Consider the following 17,204-nt stretch of genomic DNA (forward strand, 5'->3'; position numbering starts at 1 on the left):
TATTCTATAATGCCGGTCTCCCTCTTGGTATTGGGAACTATGATTATGCCGCTCGACAGATTAATCCCAGAAACAATTCGGCGTTGTAAGGTAGTTGATATCTAGGAGACAGGGAACAATCTCAGTGCTACTTCGCTTCCTGGAGGCAAGCTGCTTCAAAGCCAAATTGCTCTGCTACGCCCAAATAATACACCCTGAGAGCAACTTGAACGAGGCATATCAGCATCGAGTTGTGATGATTGCTTTCTTTATCAGTTTCGGCAATCGTTCACAACAGCCAGAGTTAAAATGATACGAGATCCCTTAGTTTCAAGAACACGAACAAGAACCAAAGCTTTGAGAACGGCAAGTTGTCAGATTTCAGCATCAACTTACGCAAGTACGGCCTATACGCATCGTTCTTAGTTCCCCATTTTCAGTCCAACGACCTACTCCAACCTACGTAGGATATCTGGTACATGAGTATGGCTGTATTTAAGACTTGCCAGGGTTTCTCTCTCGTTTACCATCAACCTACCGAGTCAATAGTAAAAGACTAAACGTCTGTTTCCATGTACACCTGCGCGAAGCAGTAAAGGCGCGGTGGAAGGCGGCTTCAAGTATCTCAGCACGCTTAGGTAGGTCACTAAAGACGCTCAAATTACCACAATACTCTCACCCTGTTGGAAGTAACTCAACATACGCAGTCTACGTCTCGTACAGGTGGTAATATCCCCAGTGAGGTTATCGACGGAGGTAGATCAACACTTTTGAGGGACCTTGTCTCGCAGACTTACAAGACAGTCATCGAGTTACCATCCCGTCATCAACCCGCCTGGTCGAAACTCATCGCGAACAGAACAGGTCCTCGATAGACTACAAAAGTCACTACAAACCCCTTGAAGTCAACTCACTTTTGTGCAAACAATCACATTCAAAGCCCTCCAGCAAAAACTGTAAACAACTAAACTTGCATTTGAATTCCAGTAGTTTCCCCCGGTTGCCTCCCTAATCCAGGATATTCACAATATCAATACATGTGTAAGGAGTAAAGTTTTCATGCGCTCGTACTCTCTTACTTCGACAATCCCTTCCGCCTCAGGCGCTCCCTCCTCCGTTGCCGTCTAGACACCAATTCCTTTTTCTGCTCCTTTCGCGGCCCCCGCCGACTCCCAACTGAGGCGTACTGGGAAATTTGTAGTCAAATCCCGATCCCTTATCCCCCCAACCGTCATCCAGATGAAAAAGCCCAAACCCGACCCGTTGTGCCGCCGCCGCCGTCCTACCTTACGGGATGTGATGCTGGAACCAAGAGGGAAACCCCTTCCCCCAATCCCAACTCCAGAACGTAATCACCGCATAAACAGACCGGAGAAGGAAGAAAAAACATTGAAATAGAATGAATCTTTTTTGTCGTGAAGAACGAGCTTTTTACTCCCAGCGACTATGAGCTTTTCCACTGAAAGAATAAGGCAGAGGGATGCAGGGGAGCGACCACTTCCACGCTTCCGAATGTATAGACAAAGTATGCAAAACCAAAAGCCAGCGTCTACAGTAGACCCCCTCGGGAAGCAAGTCACCATGGCCAGCCCGCCCAAAAGAAGTCCAACGTGCGCCATATGACTTCTTTGCCCACGCAAACCCCAGTCAGGAGTCGAAGAGACGTGAAAGCTTATCTGGCGCCCCCAAAGGCAAAGTTGCCAAAGACTCCGCCTCCCCCGCCTGGGGTCATTGGTCCCATGGAGATGCCATTGGTGTTGTGTGCTTGCGCGGCAGGCGTGCTCGCGAGACCGACACTACCGGTATTGGGCGTACTCGGCCCTCCATTGTGCTGACCATTGGGGCCCTGATTTTGCGCCGAATCTTGGTTGCCACCGTTGTTACCGAACGGCAATCTCTCCAACACCAGGAGCTCCGGAATACCCAAGCCCCAGACCTTGCCCACGTGCTCTTCTGGAATCTCCCCATTAAAGATCTTGTCGCGCATCTGGAAAAAGACCTTGCCCGTAAGCAGAGAGTCCGAGCCGGCCTGGTGCGCATTGCCCACGCGCTTGATCTTGAGGGAGTCGGCGATATTCTCGAGGCCAGACTTGTGCTCAAACTTCTGGAGGATATCGGCGCTGCTAGGATCGCTGGGGGTAAGGAGCCCAGAGTTGTGAAGTCGAATGGCGTGCTTCATCAGGTGCTTGACGTCGTAGGCCGACGGGAAATACAGCTTCATGACTTGATCAAAATCCGATTCGTCGTTGGGGAGGTCGTTGCATGTCAGCAGCTTGGTAAGGTAGCCAAAGTCGTAGCCTCCGTGGAAGGAGATCCACTTCACGTTGTCGAAGCATACCAGACCGGATGGGATGAGAAGGGAGGCGAATTCGTGAGGGTCGATGCCGTCTCTCTCGAGAGACGCAAAGTCAATTCCGGCACTCGATAATGATTCGATCGACTTCTCGTTGTACATGTCGTCCTTAACGGAGAACTTGAAGTTGAACTGCCATGCATACGGGAACGGCCCTTGCGATGCTGCTCTCCGTTGAGCAGCACTCAGCTCAATGTCTTGCTGCGAGTTTGGTCTTGCTGGCGGCGTCTCGCCATCCTCGTTGAATAGCGTCAGTCCGATCTGGATGACCTTGAGCATGTCGACGTTGGTGCGCAGACATTGGTAGTGGTAGTCACTCTTTCCTCTGAAAGAGCCCATTGGCCGTGACACGACGCCTGGGAATTCCGTGTCCTGTGATGTGTACTGTCAGCCTCAATCCATCATCTAGAACACCTAGCATATCTGCTAACCATAGCAATGTACGGGTACTTGTCGACGAGCTCCCGTAGTACCGCCATCTCCTCGTGAAGGTTGTGTTTCCACACCTCCCTTATTCTACCCTTGTTCTGCGTCGTCCGCGCCGGCGCCGCGCCATGATCGAGCCCAAAATTATGTTGCTGCTGCCCGTGCTGCTGCTGTTGCTGCAAGCTGGCCGCATGCGCAAAACCCATCCGCGCAGCATGGCTTCCGAGACCGGTGTCGGCGCCGAGGGGGAAGCCACCGTTCAGACCGGGAGTACCGCCGAGGACGTTTCCGTTCGAAGAGAAGGCGTTCATCTGAGCGGCGTTGTTGATGTAGGAAGGGTTTGCTCCTAGAGGGGGTCCATGATTCGGGCCGTGGCCTTGGGCGTGGGAGGGGAACTGTTGGTGGTATGGCGATATGGTATTGGGCCCGCCAGGGAACCTAGGTAGCTGTGGCGGCATAACAGACTATGCCTCTCGAGAGGTTCGTACACTGAAATCGAAAGTTCACCGTGTCGTCGGGCAAGGTCGCGTTGGGTTCTGAGGGGTTGTGGACGGTCCACGGCCCTGCATTTGCGTCTGGAGATGCGAGTGAGGGACGAGGTGGTTGGCGGTACAGAAGCACCTTTGTTCTTCCCCGCTGATGGTCGGATTGGCTCGTTTTGAATGTACGAGAAGGGCGATAATTTCGAGAGGGGATAAGGCGTCGCGTCGAGTGATGCTTGCTGAGTGATGCTGATCGTTGTTCTGGGTTCGTGCGGAGCTAAAGCGCTGGGGAGAACGTCTGGTTATCTCGGATTTGGACAGAATGTGTGGATGAGGCCCGAAGGCTTGCTCTGGTTGACAGACCGTGGAGGACGAGGGGTGGTCTGTGCGAGACTAGAGCCCGCCAGGTACGTACCACGGTACTTTCCGCCGACAACATCTCAAAGATCTCCAATCAGCTTCGCCCCAACTCGACTGACCACCACCAAAGAGTCCATTGTTGTACGGCAAGACGACATTCACACAGCAATTATGCAGCCAACGAGGTAATTGCTCTCCAAAGCGCTCAATTGATATAGTGAGATGGAGAGCAGACTGCTGACGCCCATTTGACACCAGGTTAGCGATGGCGGCCACTCGCGGCCAGAAGCCCAACATCACCGGCTTCGACATGAGAGCCTTCAAGGAGGCGGCCGGCCAGCCCAGATACGACCCTTGGGAGAGAGCGTGAGTGGCACTTGAGCACGAAGCCCCCGACGAACACCGCGACATCCGCTGACAATGGAGACTACAGAGAGTCCTGGAGATACAAGGGCCCCTTCACGCGATTCAACCGGTTCAAGGGATCCTTCCCCGGCCTCGGCATCGCGACCGTCGCCTTTGCGGGCTACTGTGCCTACGAGTACTTTTTCTTGACCGACGACCACCACCACGGCGACGCCCACGGAAAGGACCACCACTAGATTGCCGAATGGATTGGTTGTGGGGGAGACGGAGAAGGGGAACACTCCGCTGTACATGTACCTCTCGAACCGGCAGACCGGCTCGCTGGAAGGATTTAGATGAGGACGAATTTTGTTTTCCGCTTTCAAGATATCGTGTGACTCTCAAGAGTGTTGTGAACAACAGCCTGGCTTTGATGCCGGTGGCTAACTGTGGATATGTCAGAGCGTTGCCCGCTGCCGACTCCAACCGTCAGGTCGATGAGAAGGAGAAAGCCTGACGAACACGCAAAGTCCGATTCTGAAAGGCTCCATTGGTCTCACTGGTAACTGTGGTATTGAACGTGGTTGCTCTTCTTGTCTGTATAGCCGCTTGCCCCTCCAAAGTCGACGGGCAAGCTGAATGGGCGCATGGAAACGGGCTACCACCACTTGCTTTCCCCTATTCTCTGATCAGCAAGCTGTCGCCAATTATCCTGTGGCACGACAGACAGTTCCTACTAGCTATACGCGGGCAACGGCATCACGATTTAGAGCATTGATCATATGATGTTTTGTTGCTGAATCTACACTACGTACACAGGTACTCAGGAAAGCTCGCCATTTGCGAATATCTCTATACGTAATGATCATATGGTATACGAAATAGACTGAACATCGAAACATGACTGAAGCAGACCATATAAAAGGAGTCCAGTCTGACGCTATTGCCAGAAGCGGCCCATCCCCAGAACCACGCAGCGGGCCAAAACGTATTTACGAAAGGAAGAGATGAGCAGGCTACGGACCTTAAAATCTCAACGATCAGCCATGAACACATGCTTGACTTGCATTCTCCTAGTGAATCACGACAAATCGCCACAGAAAAGCCTAGAAAAACAATAGAAACCACCACTCTGCCCTCCCAAGACCACGCCCTCTTGGCACAGACACCCGTTTCCACCCATCATCTCATAATTCTCACCTCCCTCTCTCTTACCCGTCCAAGCTTCCTTGGCCTTCTCCCTCCTCAACGTCAGCCTTCCAATATGAGATTAGGTGCTTGCATTTTTTCGTCTCGACACAACCCTATTACTCCCATAGATTCGATCCGGTCTTGCCCAAACATGTCACTAAGGATGCGTGGATGTCACAACGAGGAAATATTGCAGTAGCCAGACAGATTTCTTTCATTCTCTACCAAATCGTCTGCCAGTGACGAGGTATATGCCCCCATGTCCGCTCTCAAAGATTTCAACAATGCCAGCTCATTGGTATCGGTTTGTCACATCGTGTCCAAAGAAACTCCTAACTCATGAAGAAGAGAATATGAACCCCAGGAAACGCCAGTCATGCCGCGGAGGATAGCTCGCGCGGTTGGGGGTATGCAGATCACACATGACGACACAGTCAGTCAAGTCTAAGCCCGTTGACGACGTCCAACGCACTGTCGACACACGACTCCAGCTCCTCAACACGATGCTTCAATCCACGGTTCTCGTCTTTCAACAGACTGACCGTATCCCACGCGGCCCGCTGGTCCTGCCCGCGGCAGTTCGAACACGACGCCGCGCCTCCCTCCTCTTTCGCAGTGTCGCCTGTAACACCTCTCATAAGTTTCTGGAAGACGCTTGCCTGCTGTGGTGACGGTTTCGATGTCGGCGGCGGCCGTGAGGTTCTCGGAGGGCCGAGCGAATTGGACTTTGATGGGGTTGCTGATGCCTCCGATATACTGCCCTCGAACACGCTGGGTGCGGCGGTGGTAGGACTTCGTGACCTCGAGAAAACGCTGGCGTCCTCGACGCTCTCCTCGTCCGTGTCGAATCCCGCGCTCTTTCTCCACTTTCTCCTGGCCTGGTCCTCTTCGGCGCCGAGATCTTCGGATATTGACGATCCCTCGGAAATCGGACGATTCCTTTCACGCATCGCCCTCTCCTCTTGCCTGGCCTTCTTCTCCGCGTTCAGTTCGGTCATAAGCTGTTGCATCGACTGTTCCTGCTCGGCCACCTTGGTTGCCATGTTTTCAAGTTGGACTTTGAGGTGTTGGATCCGTGTGTCCGCCTCATCGTTTTCTTCGTTTTGAGCGTCCTTTTCGACTCGTAGTTCTATCAAGGCGGCATTTTGTCTTTGATAGGCGGTTTGGAACTTTGTTAACAGGCCAACGGCCGTAGCCTCTAGGTTTTTGAAGGCCGCAGGCGAGAAGGCGTCTCTGTGAGTCGGAGAGGTAGGAGGGAAGAGCGCTTCCTGGATGTTCATAGACAATAACTCTTCATCCTGCTGTGGGCTGACTTGTGTTGGTGTGTTCTTGGAGAAGGGCGAGCTGAAGAAGGCGAACCGTGATGTACTTGGCGAAACTCCTTTGGGTGTTGTCTCCGTTGAACCGGTTTGTCTTCTGCGTAGCCTGTTTGTAGGCGTCCCCTCTATCGTATCGTCGTTCGTCTTGGCTTCCTCTGTATTGTTGGGAGATCCACCTAGCCAGCCGCTCAGTATGCCTCCTCGAGTGGCATCTGAAGGCTTCCTGCTGTCTCCCGTGAGAGGCATATTGACCGACAAGGGGCGGCCAGACCCTCGCTCAAGGGATGGCGAGAAGGTGACTTGTGGGACGGATTTGCTGGTAGAAGGGAAGTTTGGTACTGAATGCTGTCTCTGGTGACCAGAGTGTAGTCGAGGAAAGCTTCGATCGGCTCCAGACGAGCTAATGCGACACGGCTCGGGCTGGACAGGCGGGTTGGTGTTTAAGGCAGCACCGGGGGTAGCGCTTGGGGAAGCAGGATCGTCTTCTGGATCAACGCTCTCAGGCCCATGTGCACGGCGTAGAGTTTGAGTCTTGTCCATTCCAGAGGACTTGGTTGGGCGTGGGAAAGACATCGGGGAGTCGGGTGTGGAGGCGGCGGCGTGACGGCTTAGCATGATAAGTTAATGTTTCGTGTGGGACGGGCAATATGTGTCTCCCAGCTTGAGTCTAGCTGTACGGCCGGGGGTATCGCGGGCTTGGGTTGGCAGCCAGACCAAGAACGTAAATGGATCGACTCGGGCCACAAGCAACGGAAGGGGAGGGGCGGACGTCGCGAGCTAGGAGCAACCTAGAGTCAAGACGGACTTTTTCGAGGGAAGAGCGTTGGAACTTTAGGGTGGTCGGCTGGTGGTGGTCGCCCGCTCGGTAGGGATGGATCGAGCTGGGACAAAGGGGAGTGCGAGTCTGCGAGACTTTTTGGCGTGATGAGATGCCAGGTCCCCCTGCAAGCGAGAATGAAGAGCGTCGGTCGGACTAGGGAAAGTTGACAGGCGACGGACGGTCAAGCACAACTCGCATGAACCTCTTGTTGGAATCGATGAAGACGGCCCTTGGGTGCCCGGTCCTTGCAGACTTGCAGTATAGTGAGGTCGCACAGGGATGGTCGCACAGAAAGTAAAGGTGCGCAACCAGCCGCAGATCGTGAACAAAGTGACGAGAGCTTCCGGCTTGGAAGGCGTCGGCGGCGCGGGATGCTGTAAGCCGTCGAAGCTGTCAAAGTCGCAGGTGAGTACACGACTGCGCTTGTGGCTGAGAGGCTAGTCGCGATTATCCCGATCCAAGGCTTTATAATACCTATTGATATTCGGACTGCTTCCTCCAATGTTGTGACTATGCAAAAGTGTCGGGGTCACTCTGTACGAAGTATAGTACAGGCATAAAAAAGCGGAGATATTGGGGTGCCCGGTCCAGCGTTGGATATCGGTCAAAGGAAATGTGATAGTAAGAGTGGATGGACGAGCCTCCGAGTCAGCATGGGCGTACAGATAGGCAAACGTCGTTTCGTTTCGATTTGTGCGTAAGTATCCGTAGTTGCGTAATGTACTCTGGAGGGATGGATATTAGACAGGAAGTATCCGTCAGTGTTGATGCAAGCGTGCGAGGGAGACAAAGAGTGCGGCCCAAGAGTCGTGAAGCTGCATATAGCCGGTACAATGTATCCGTGGTATGTGCAGGTGTCGAAGAAACGGGGAAGACCCCAGGTTTGACGCAGACACAGAGGGAAAAGGCGTGTCTGTTCCCACGAGGCCGGCGCTGCAGGGGGTGTCGACGTTATGACGGCGAGTGACGGAGAAGAAAAAAAAGCAAATAGCCTTGGTTTTCCCCTTTCGATGTGCACAGGACTGAGGAAAGAGAATGGAAGGTTCAGGTCGACAGCCACCAAGACGAAGGAGAGAAAACAAAAAGAACGCCGGGAGGTCCCTGATAAACAAATCATAGGACCCGGGCAGGAGGCGACGACGCGGGCGACGTCAACATCCAGCAATTGGCGGTGGTTGGGCGGTCTCCATCCCGTCTCCAGCAACTTGGCCGTGGAACCCGTCGACCCGATCACCATTTGGGCAGTGAAAAGCGGACCGGCAACGAGGTACAGGCTGGCAGGTCCAGATTCCGTGGCTCTGAACAGTGAAGTGAGGCGGCCCTGCAATCGCCATCCAGTGCGTCGTCACTTGACCATGCCAACGGACAACACTCTCTCCTCGTCGTCTTCCGCCATTTCTCAAAGTGTCCAACGCACCGCCGATTCCCGAACGCTCTTCCCCAATTGATGGTCTTTCCCTCCCTCTTTTTTTTTATGGAGCACGTACCGCACGTCCCCAAGTCCGTGCAATCAAAGGTACCTTTCTCTTGGACCCTGGAAATCGTAGGTATTGCAATTCGACATTAAAAACCACCAGATGATTCCTCACCACTTTGTCGTGACTCTGGCTTGTGCTTTCCAACCGTGCCCATGCCCGTGCCCCGAGAGGCTTGACATCTGAAAGTGCGATGAGATGTAGACAGGCACAAACACATAACTCACTCAAAGTGTACTGCCTAAGGTACTTGTGTATCTACACAATAGAGGCATTCCATTCCCCGCGTAGGAATAGCAATCGGCTGCCTTCATCTACCGGAAGATCGGCGTCTAGAGTCCGTCCTCGCAGATCTTCTACATCAACATGGAATGCAACCCCAAACTAGCGAAACCTCCAATCGTCCCGAGCTCCCGAAATCCAACGTTGGAACAAATCCCAAACATGGTAAATCGCTAATTCTGTAGGGCACACGTCCAACTATGAACACCAATGTTCAAAGGGGGCAAAGCAGGCGACTCAACCTTACTCACATTAAATCCTACTGAGAATAAGGTAGCTTAGAAGGGCGAACGAAAAAACCCCCATCGACGGCTCAAGCCCGCCCTTCCTGCTCCATCCCGCCACGCTCAGGCATGCATATAGAAAAGAAACCACCACATTCCACATCCCAAATCAAAAAGACGCCTCAACCGCCACGGTCCATAACATCACGCGCTTCCCATGCTCCCTTCCTAACCCAGGCAGTACCATCGCAGTCTAAATTTTGCGCCCCTCGTGGAAATTCCTTGTCTCGTCTATATATACAAAGAAAAAGCACATCAAGCGTCGAACACCGTCGGAACATCGTAAAAGGTCAACGAATGAGCCCGAGACTTGCATTAGAAGAGACCTCTCTTTTTTTCCACGCCGCCATTCCCTTGCACCAGGTGGCTGGGCCGCCCCGTAAAAATTCACTCCCCCCAGAGTTGAGGCTAGACCTCCTCTGGAAAAGAGACTGCCGCACATATCTACACTCTCCCTCCCGTACTGAATCAAAAGACAAATCCTCCCTCTCCCTCTCGGCCCCCCGCACGTACCATTCTCCTCCTCAGCCGGACAATGCTTGTACTTTCCAGGTTGGGAAGAGATGCTTTGGCGGGGGGAGGGGGCTGGAACTTTACCAACGAGGTCGAAATGGGCACTGCAAAACTTGATAGGCTACTCATCAATAGGGTGTTGATTCGGTCAACTTCAGCCAGAAAGGCAAACAAAACCCACGGACTGCGATGTAATTCGCTCTTTCGCCGTCAACGACCGTCATGACTTAGGACCTGCTCGGGAAATACTACGTACGCGGAATCGCATTCGCTGTTTGGGTTCCTTCAACCTTGTATAGCAAAGTTCATGGTTAGCTTTATTTCTCTCTCTAGGGGATAGATCTTATCTGAGCGACATCGAAGCCTGTCCATCATCATTGTCATGGCATTGGTTGGTTCACATTCACAATCACAGCCACGATGGTTGGGAACCCAGCTGGCACAACGAGATTGAACAAGATTGGGTTTCAAGTGCCCACGTGGGGCTTTTATTCATGCCGGCCATACAGATACATCTGTACTGTACTGAGTGAACCCAAACCCGGCTCACGAGAAGAGCCTACCAAACCATGCTCAACCCAATAAGTGGTATCCCAAACCAACGAAAAACCCGACCCAGAAAGTACTCCTGCAGCCAACCGCTCAACATGCAGCTCTCCCCTTTTTCCCATAGGACCAATCCTTTCTTTAGTAGAAAGACTCGACCATGGTGTCCTTGAGCTTCGTGTTGACGTTGTCCGGGCCCAGGCCCTCGCCCAGTCTGAATACACTCTCGATAACACTGAGTTCCGTCGCCGTGGTGTCCAAACCGGTCACGGCCATCCAGTCGTTGACAACCATACCCGAACCGACAACGTTGCTACCACGGTTGACACTGCCGGCCACGAGGGGCACCTGCAGCAAACTCGACAGCTCGTCCTGGTCTTGAATTGACGTCTTGGGGTGCACGAGGCCGCCCTGGTTCGTGAGCGACATGTACGAGCCGACGAGCACGTTGTCGGCAATGGTCTGGCGGAACACCTCGACACCGAGGACGTCGGCGATAATCTCCTCCGTCTCGCGCTCCAGATCGGGGTGGATGAGGGCGATGTGGTCGTTGGCAACAATGACGTTGCCGAGGGCGGAAAGACGCTCCTCTATTCTTTGGATGCGGACTTCATCTGGCAAGCTATTCCGGAGATGTTGGAGCTCCTGATCGGACGTTGTGTTTGGGACCAAAAGACCCTTGCGGTTGCTAGAAGCCGAGACCAGTCAGCAAAACTTGAAGCTCACGCGGGTTGTGAGGCCGTATGCCCAAACACACGAACCCTCCCAAAGGATCCATCGCTTGTTGCTTACCCAGCTGTTAACCGGCCGATGATGCGGACACCGGCGATGCTTGCCCTGCAGATGGGAATGACACCCTGCAACTCGGCCTCGAATACACTGTAGAAGTTCTCGCTGGCACCCGGGGCGACGAGGGCGTAAGAGTTGGTGAGAGTTGCAAAGCAACCAATTCTAAAAAGGAGCAGAAAAGTCTCGCGTCAGCACGTCTGGTTGTACGGTAAAGAGCATCGCGGAGGGTGCGGGTTGCTGGAGCAAAGGCGTGCAGCACAATGGCGGGGTCGATCCGGCGGGGTTCTCTTACTCGTTGGAATTCTCGAATTGCGCGCGCACCGCCATGACTGTGGTTGTTTCGGGGGATACTCGATTACTGATTGTTGAGGGGGTTTGAAGGTGATGAGACTTTTACGGCTATAAAGACTCGTAAAAGATGCTTCGTTCGTGAGAAGAGGAAAATAAAAACCCTTGGCGCGGTCGTGTGGAAAAATTGTCGTTCGTCAAGGATCTTGTCGTGAGGGTGGTGTTGATGATGGAATTTTTGCAGTGGCGGAAGTCGCAATTAATAAAAAGCGACAATCGATAGAGAGCAAGGTGGGGCAATTACCTTAGCTGCTCAGGTCGACCACGGGTGCCAGCCCAGCACCAGTTCTTCACCACACTCAATGGGCTCTGCCTTCTCCTTTCTGGGCTTTCAGGTTTGCTTTCCATTGAGGGGAGGGGCGCCGGGCAGTGCGGGGCACACCGAGCGAGCTGTGTGGACCCTGATTCGCCTCAAACCGCCCTGGCTGCACAAAAAGAGTCAATTGTCGCTATATGGCTGATGAGTCACTCCGCATCAGAACCACACTACCTCACATTTCCCCGGTTCCTATTACAAACCAAGCCATAACCTGCCCTTTCAAGGTCCTTTTCCGCCGCGGCTGCATTGCCACTGTGACTCTTCGTCCTAATCCTGCAATCTTGCATTCTAGAGCCGAGATAGTCTCTGCATAGGCTGACAGAGCCAGCCATTGGACAGTTCATTTCCTGCCGCAGCAATATGCAACTGATGAATAGCATTTGTATCATCCCTCACCGTTTGAATCACCACATCAGTCACAGTCATAGCATTCACCAATGTATTGTGTTACTATTATGCTAGGCGGGCTCTCTGGGCTTGCTGTCCGCCAATCTCCTTCAATTGACCCCCTTAACTCCCTCCTTACGTCTTCTTGTGCTGGGCCAAAAACTCGTCTAAATCAACATGTATCCGTAACCCCTTGGATGACATCGTATTGAAGACGGACCGCAGCTCGAACTCGTCCATTACGCTGACGAGCGTCGTGTAGGCTTCGAGTGCCAGCTCCTTTGACCACGGACAATGGCGAAGACCTCGAAAAAACACATCCCTTGCCTTGGATCTAAGCTGTTGCCTCGCGTAGCTAAATTTGATGTAGCATCGCCATAGATCAGGATTGGACCTGCATGCCGGGCTGTCTAGTGCCCGCTCAAAGGCTGCTTGTGTGGAGTACACGTTGCCCCTCTGCAGCTCATATCGAATCGCAAAGACACGGTTGCTGATGCTATCATTGGCGTTCGTGAGAGCGACTTTTCGGAGAATGTCACGAACAGGGTCGTCAATGCCGAACGTGGTTGACGCCCACGAGAACAGGCTCAAGAAGATTGTGTTGCGTGGAAACAACTCAATGCACTGGCTGAGCTGATCTCGCAAATACGCACGCCGGAATGGTCTGCCTTGACGTTAACCTCGAGACATTTGGAGGAATTAGGACATGCTTACCCTCGGCTTGCATGGTGGTAAAGAAGCCTCGCAGCGACTTGAAGAAGTCTCTCATGCGTCGACGACTTGGTCTGACCTTGAGCACAGAGTTCTGAAGACGCGGTCCAGATTTTCTCCATTGCAGCCGAGATGCTTCCTTGCGCCTCTGATGCAGGCTCAGATCCTTCCTGGGCTGTGAGGTAGGCCAGCAATGCCAAGCTCTCGGCGGTAGCTATAGCTTCATCGAGCTGCTTCGTCGACATTTGATGCTCCAGAGTAGCCGATAATGATTGATGTACCTTGAGAAGTTGTGTAGGAGAGGGCGTGATTGCAAGGGCATTTCTCCAGGATTCGTCTGTCGCAGCACAGATACGCACCAAAGCTTGAGCATTATTCCCTCCGTGGAGTTCCAGCCAAGCCCAGGTATTCCATAACATTGAGCCATCGGTGTTGTTGGAGGTCTAGTAGATGATCATTAGAGCCTGGCCAATAAAATGTACATTGGTGTAGTGTTAGCACTTACGGTAATCAAACCTGTCGCTGAGCCAACAACTTGGAGACCTATTCCCGCGTTGCCGTTGGAGAACTCGGCCAGAGCATAGGCATTGTATAGCCTGAGATTCGAAGGATCTTGCTTGATGAAAGTCTTTGCGCGCTTCTTGGTGTTGCTGGGATCATTGACAACTTCGATGGCCAGAGAGTACTCGGCCAGCTCCCGGTAGCTTCTCGACTTCATTAGCAACCGAAGAGTGCTGGAGACAGCTGCTATGGTGACGGGTCCGTCAGACTCTTTGGACGTACTGGTCCACCCGCAAAACGGCGAAAACCATCCGGGACCAGCAAACAGCAAGTCAGCCGACAGCGCGTACCGAGATGCATCTTGCTTGAAAATTGGAACCAGCTTGGTTTCGTCTAGGACGTTGGATTCGTTGGGGCGCTGTAGTACGTCCTTCTCAAACAGCCTCATATTGCTCATGATCACTGTGTCGTTCTCTGCAGCTTCCGTCCAGTCGCTGGTCCGGAATCCAGTGGGTAAACCGCAGAAGAGCAGGAAAGCATCAACTAGAGGCTTCCAAAGTGAGGGAACAACCTCTGAAGGTATCACAAATAGTAACTCCTCAATGTCAGAGAACATAACAACACGGTAAGGGTCATCCTCGAGGACATCGTCGGTGGCTCGTGCCGGGTTCCTTGAGTTCGTCGCTCGAAGCCTTTCCGTTGCACCCCAGGACTTGTACACGTCTCGCGACTTGGGGACAGTATCGTCATCTGTCCGGGGTTCCGGAGGGTCGACAACGCCATCCATCTGGACGTAGTGGTTCCACCCGAGGGCATTGTCTTCTCCTATTCTTGGTGACTCGTCTTCCCAGAAGTCTTTGAACGAACTGACTATCTGAAGTTCTGCCATGGTGTCGCAGACCGCTGGCCGTTGCAAGTTGAGTTCCAGGAGCGCTTGCCAAGCTGCGACTGCGAGCTCGCGGAAGCCAGCATCGTACATGAACCTGGTTGTTCTGAGGAATACATAGACCATCTGCTCGTAGCGCTGGGTCTCTGCGTTACTTGCGAGGCGGCTTGGCCCGGGCGACATTGACACCATGGCTTGCTTGTAGACGGTCTGTAATCGATTGACCATGAGGGCTTTTATGTCGTTGTACTGGAACGCAACCAAATTCGCAAGTTTGTAGTCAGTTCTAGCCTTCCACAGACAAAAGCTATCATCATGCTTCTTCGCCAAATCCGCCCATCGGCTCTCGAGCTTTGAGGAAGACCAAACCTGTGCAGCTTCCAGCATCAAGCCAAGAAGGAGCCGTTCCTCATCTTCGGGCTTCTTTGCGTGAGACAGGGCAGACTCGAACATTGATATCTTGATTTCTGCAAAGCTGTGAACCTCGGCTTTGGTGGCGTCTCGGTCCAGGCTCCCGCCTGCATCTAGCAGCACGTCTTGATGATTGATCAGTTCAAACCAGGCTTCAATGTCTCCAGGGTGCTCCTTGACCCGACGGGACAATTGAATCGACCGTTGTCTCAGAGGATCATCGGATCCGACGTCGAAATCGCCAGCTTCGGCATCTGAATCGAAGTCGATATCGCTGTCGGAAAATTCATGAGCCTTGGCCTTGCCTTTGATCGACCTGTACGCCGTCTTCTCATCCTCTGATGATCCCGGCGACTCGGCGCGCTGTCGCTTCGATGACTTGCTCAGTGGAACAAAGTCCTCCTCAGCAAGATGTACATCGGTACCACTGGGACTGCTGCGTACGCGTATACGAAATGGCTTTGCACGGTGAGTCTTGGATTGGAAAAGAGCTCGATCTCGCAGCGTCGAGGTTCCTTCTCCCGGCTGTCGAATACTGAAGCGCTCCTGCGGGCCGTCTCGATGAATGTACAGATATCCACCTGAGCCAAGGACTCGTCCACGGCCACTGCGGCGGTACAGGGGCACGCGAGAACGATCATTGCCGCCGTATCTTCTGATTAAGGGGTCGCCCTTTTTGTCAAAGAAGAAAAGACCATCGCCGGGCTTGTCTTTCAGAACAGGTGCTACCTCGACTCTCTTGACCAGAGCTCGTTCTTGGCTGGGACTGCGACTCCGACTTCGTTTGCGATGTTGCCGACGATGCTCGGATTCATGCTTCGAACGGTCATTGTGGCGCCGAGACTCATGACGAGCTCGTTCTTCCTTGGGCTTCTCTTCTCTATTCTTCTTCCGGTCGCGGGAACGCTCACTTGAAGAAGGTGGTGCTGCACCCGGGGCTTTGGGCTTAAACGACGAGAACTTTGGCACCGTCAACTTTTTATCCCCAGGCTCCGACATATCGACGACGCCGGCCCGCAGCTCACCGAATCATGATTGACACCGAGAGTGAACTCGGCGCCGCGGCTGCCTGCTAATGTAAGCGGCTGACTGGGAGTATGCCCTGATGTCCAACTGCGCAAAGTTGATGCGTGTGATGTGCTCTGATGGCTATTGGCTACGGTGATGGACCAGAACGACGTCAAGGATACCGTGGCGTAAGTCGCGTTGTCGGCTTGACGGTGGCGGAAACGGGCAATTGTCGGTACTGGAGTACGGAGTACTGTAGAAACGTGGGGGTTTGGTAGCGATCTACCTCACGCATAAGGTAGAAATTAGAACACAGAACACGACAACCTTAATCGAACGGTAGCAGCCACGCAGCGTCGCACCTCAACCGTTAAAGAAACCTGGGCATGTGTGGTTTGGTTTTCGGAGCTACGGCTGGCATTGAGCGCCTTCAACGGTACGGAAAACTGGGTACAGGGACCGTGGCATGTGATTGGCTTGCCCGTCTTATGTAAGTCACCTGGGGTTCACTCTGCCTCTGCGAGTGGAAGGACCATGAAAACAGGACCAGGCCCAGGATTTTGGTTCTGATGGGCCTCGGCTCTGTCTCTGAATCCAATTATTCGGAAACGAGGACTAAACGGGTCGACCGGTCTGCTTCAAAATAGATGACAGGCAGGAATGGCGATGGCGATGGCTTTGATAGCTTTGATGTCGTTGTTGATGAGGGTGTCATGTCTTAATCTGACTGACACTGGCTGACTGCTCTTGGGACTAGTATAGTGCCAGTCAACATAGGATTAAGGCCAAAGCAATCGAAGCACCACGCCAAGTTGGAGGGTTGGATGGTTGGATGAAGGATGGGCAGAGTTCGGAACATTCCAGGATGGGGACGTGGAGAGCGACCCGTGACTGAGGACTTGAGGCGCTGGAACGGGACAAGGGTGGGATTCGGGATTGACAGTCGCTTGACTCACGCACCTTGCAGACGTGGGATTGGATACGGATTGCACTCGGAATGATGCCCTGAAGGAAGGCGGTATGGGGGATAAGTTGGCATCGGCGCACCGCACCTTGGTAAGCATGGTGGTGTTTAACTACCTTATACCCTAGAAATGTGCCTTTGCTGCAATCCAGCATGAAAAAGGGCGGTGGAGGGGAGCGGGAAACAATAAGTGAATCGGCAATTTGGGTAATGGAGGGACAGTACGTACTCCGTACTTACGGGGTGGTGAAAAAGATGAGGGACGGCCGCAATGGTGCAATCTCAGGGTCCTCGGTCGATCTGACCGTTTCGGCGGGAAATGCGCTAGGCGTCAGCCAATTACTGCGTCTAAATGTCTTACAGAAGCATCCACCCTAAGAGTCACCCGGTGCAAATGACCTCAGAGCCAAGAACGCCCTCCCACCGCTACGAAGTATTTACACACTTTGCGGCACTGCCAAACTGTTCAGGGTGGATCACGCTCTTACAACTTACCGCGCGTGCC

General features: G+C 53.1%; 5 protein-coding genes across 5 annotated transcripts; 1 reads left to right on the top strand and 4 right to left on the bottom strand.

The window, feature by feature from the left end:
* Nucleotides 1-1,651: 1,651 nt before the first annotated feature.
* Nucleotides 1,652-3,216, bottom strand: CTAM01_05990 (CAF1 family ribonuclease; the record flags this gene model as incomplete). Its single annotated transcript, XM_060522020.1, has 2 exons — nt 1,652-2,704; nt 2,764-3,216. The coding sequence occupies 2 exons, from the start codon at nt 3,214-3,216 to the stop codon at nt 1,652-1,654; spliced, it is 1,506 nt and encodes a 501-aa protein (XP_060383210.1).
* A 649-nt stretch (nt 3,217-3,865) lies between these two features.
* CTAM01_05991 (NADH-ubiquinone oxidoreductase B12 subunit family protein) lies at nt 3,866-4,202 on the top strand (the record flags this gene model as incomplete). Its single annotated transcript, XM_060522021.1, has 2 exons — nt 3,866-3,966; nt 4,034-4,202. 2 exons carry the CDS (start codon nt 3,866-3,868, stop codon nt 4,200-4,202), a joined length of 270 nt encoding a protein of 89 aa, XP_060383211.1.
* A 1,368-nt stretch (nt 4,203-5,570) lies between these two features.
* CTAM01_05992 (uncharacterized protein) lies at nt 5,571-7,070 on the bottom strand (the record flags this gene model as incomplete). The annotated part of the gene is made up of 1 exon (XM_060522022.1): nt 5,571-7,070. One exon carries the CDS (start codon nt 7,068-7,070, stop codon nt 5,571-5,573), a length of 1,500 nt encoding a protein of 499 aa, XP_060383212.1.
* Nucleotides 7,071-10,516: 3,446 nt separating this feature from the next.
* On the bottom strand, nt 10,517-11,491 carry CTAM01_05993 (eIF-6 family protein; the record flags this gene model as incomplete). Its single annotated transcript, XM_060522023.1, has 3 exons — nt 10,517-11,063; nt 11,168-11,326; nt 11,457-11,491. 3 exons carry the CDS (start codon nt 11,489-11,491, stop codon nt 10,517-10,519), a joined length of 741 nt encoding a protein of 246 aa, XP_060383213.1.
* An 862-nt stretch (nt 11,492-12,353) lies between these two features.
* On the bottom strand, nt 12,354-15,726 carry CTAM01_05994 (uncharacterized protein; the record flags this gene model as incomplete). Its single annotated transcript, XM_060522024.1, has 3 exons — nt 12,354-12,882; nt 12,933-13,372; nt 13,435-15,726. The coding sequence occupies 3 exons, from the start codon at nt 15,724-15,726 to the stop codon at nt 12,354-12,356; spliced, it is 3,261 nt and encodes a 1,086-aa protein (XP_060383214.1).
* Between the last annotated feature and the right edge of the window lie 1,478 nt (nt 15,727-17,204).

This window comes from Colletotrichum tamarilloi, assembly GCF_030869305.1.
Source record: "Colletotrichum tamarilloi strain Tom-12 chromosome Unknown Scaffold_16.1, whole genome shotgun sequence".
NCBI classification, from domain to species: Eukaryota; Fungi; Ascomycota; class Sordariomycetes; order Glomerellales; family Glomerellaceae; genus Colletotrichum; species Colletotrichum tamarilloi.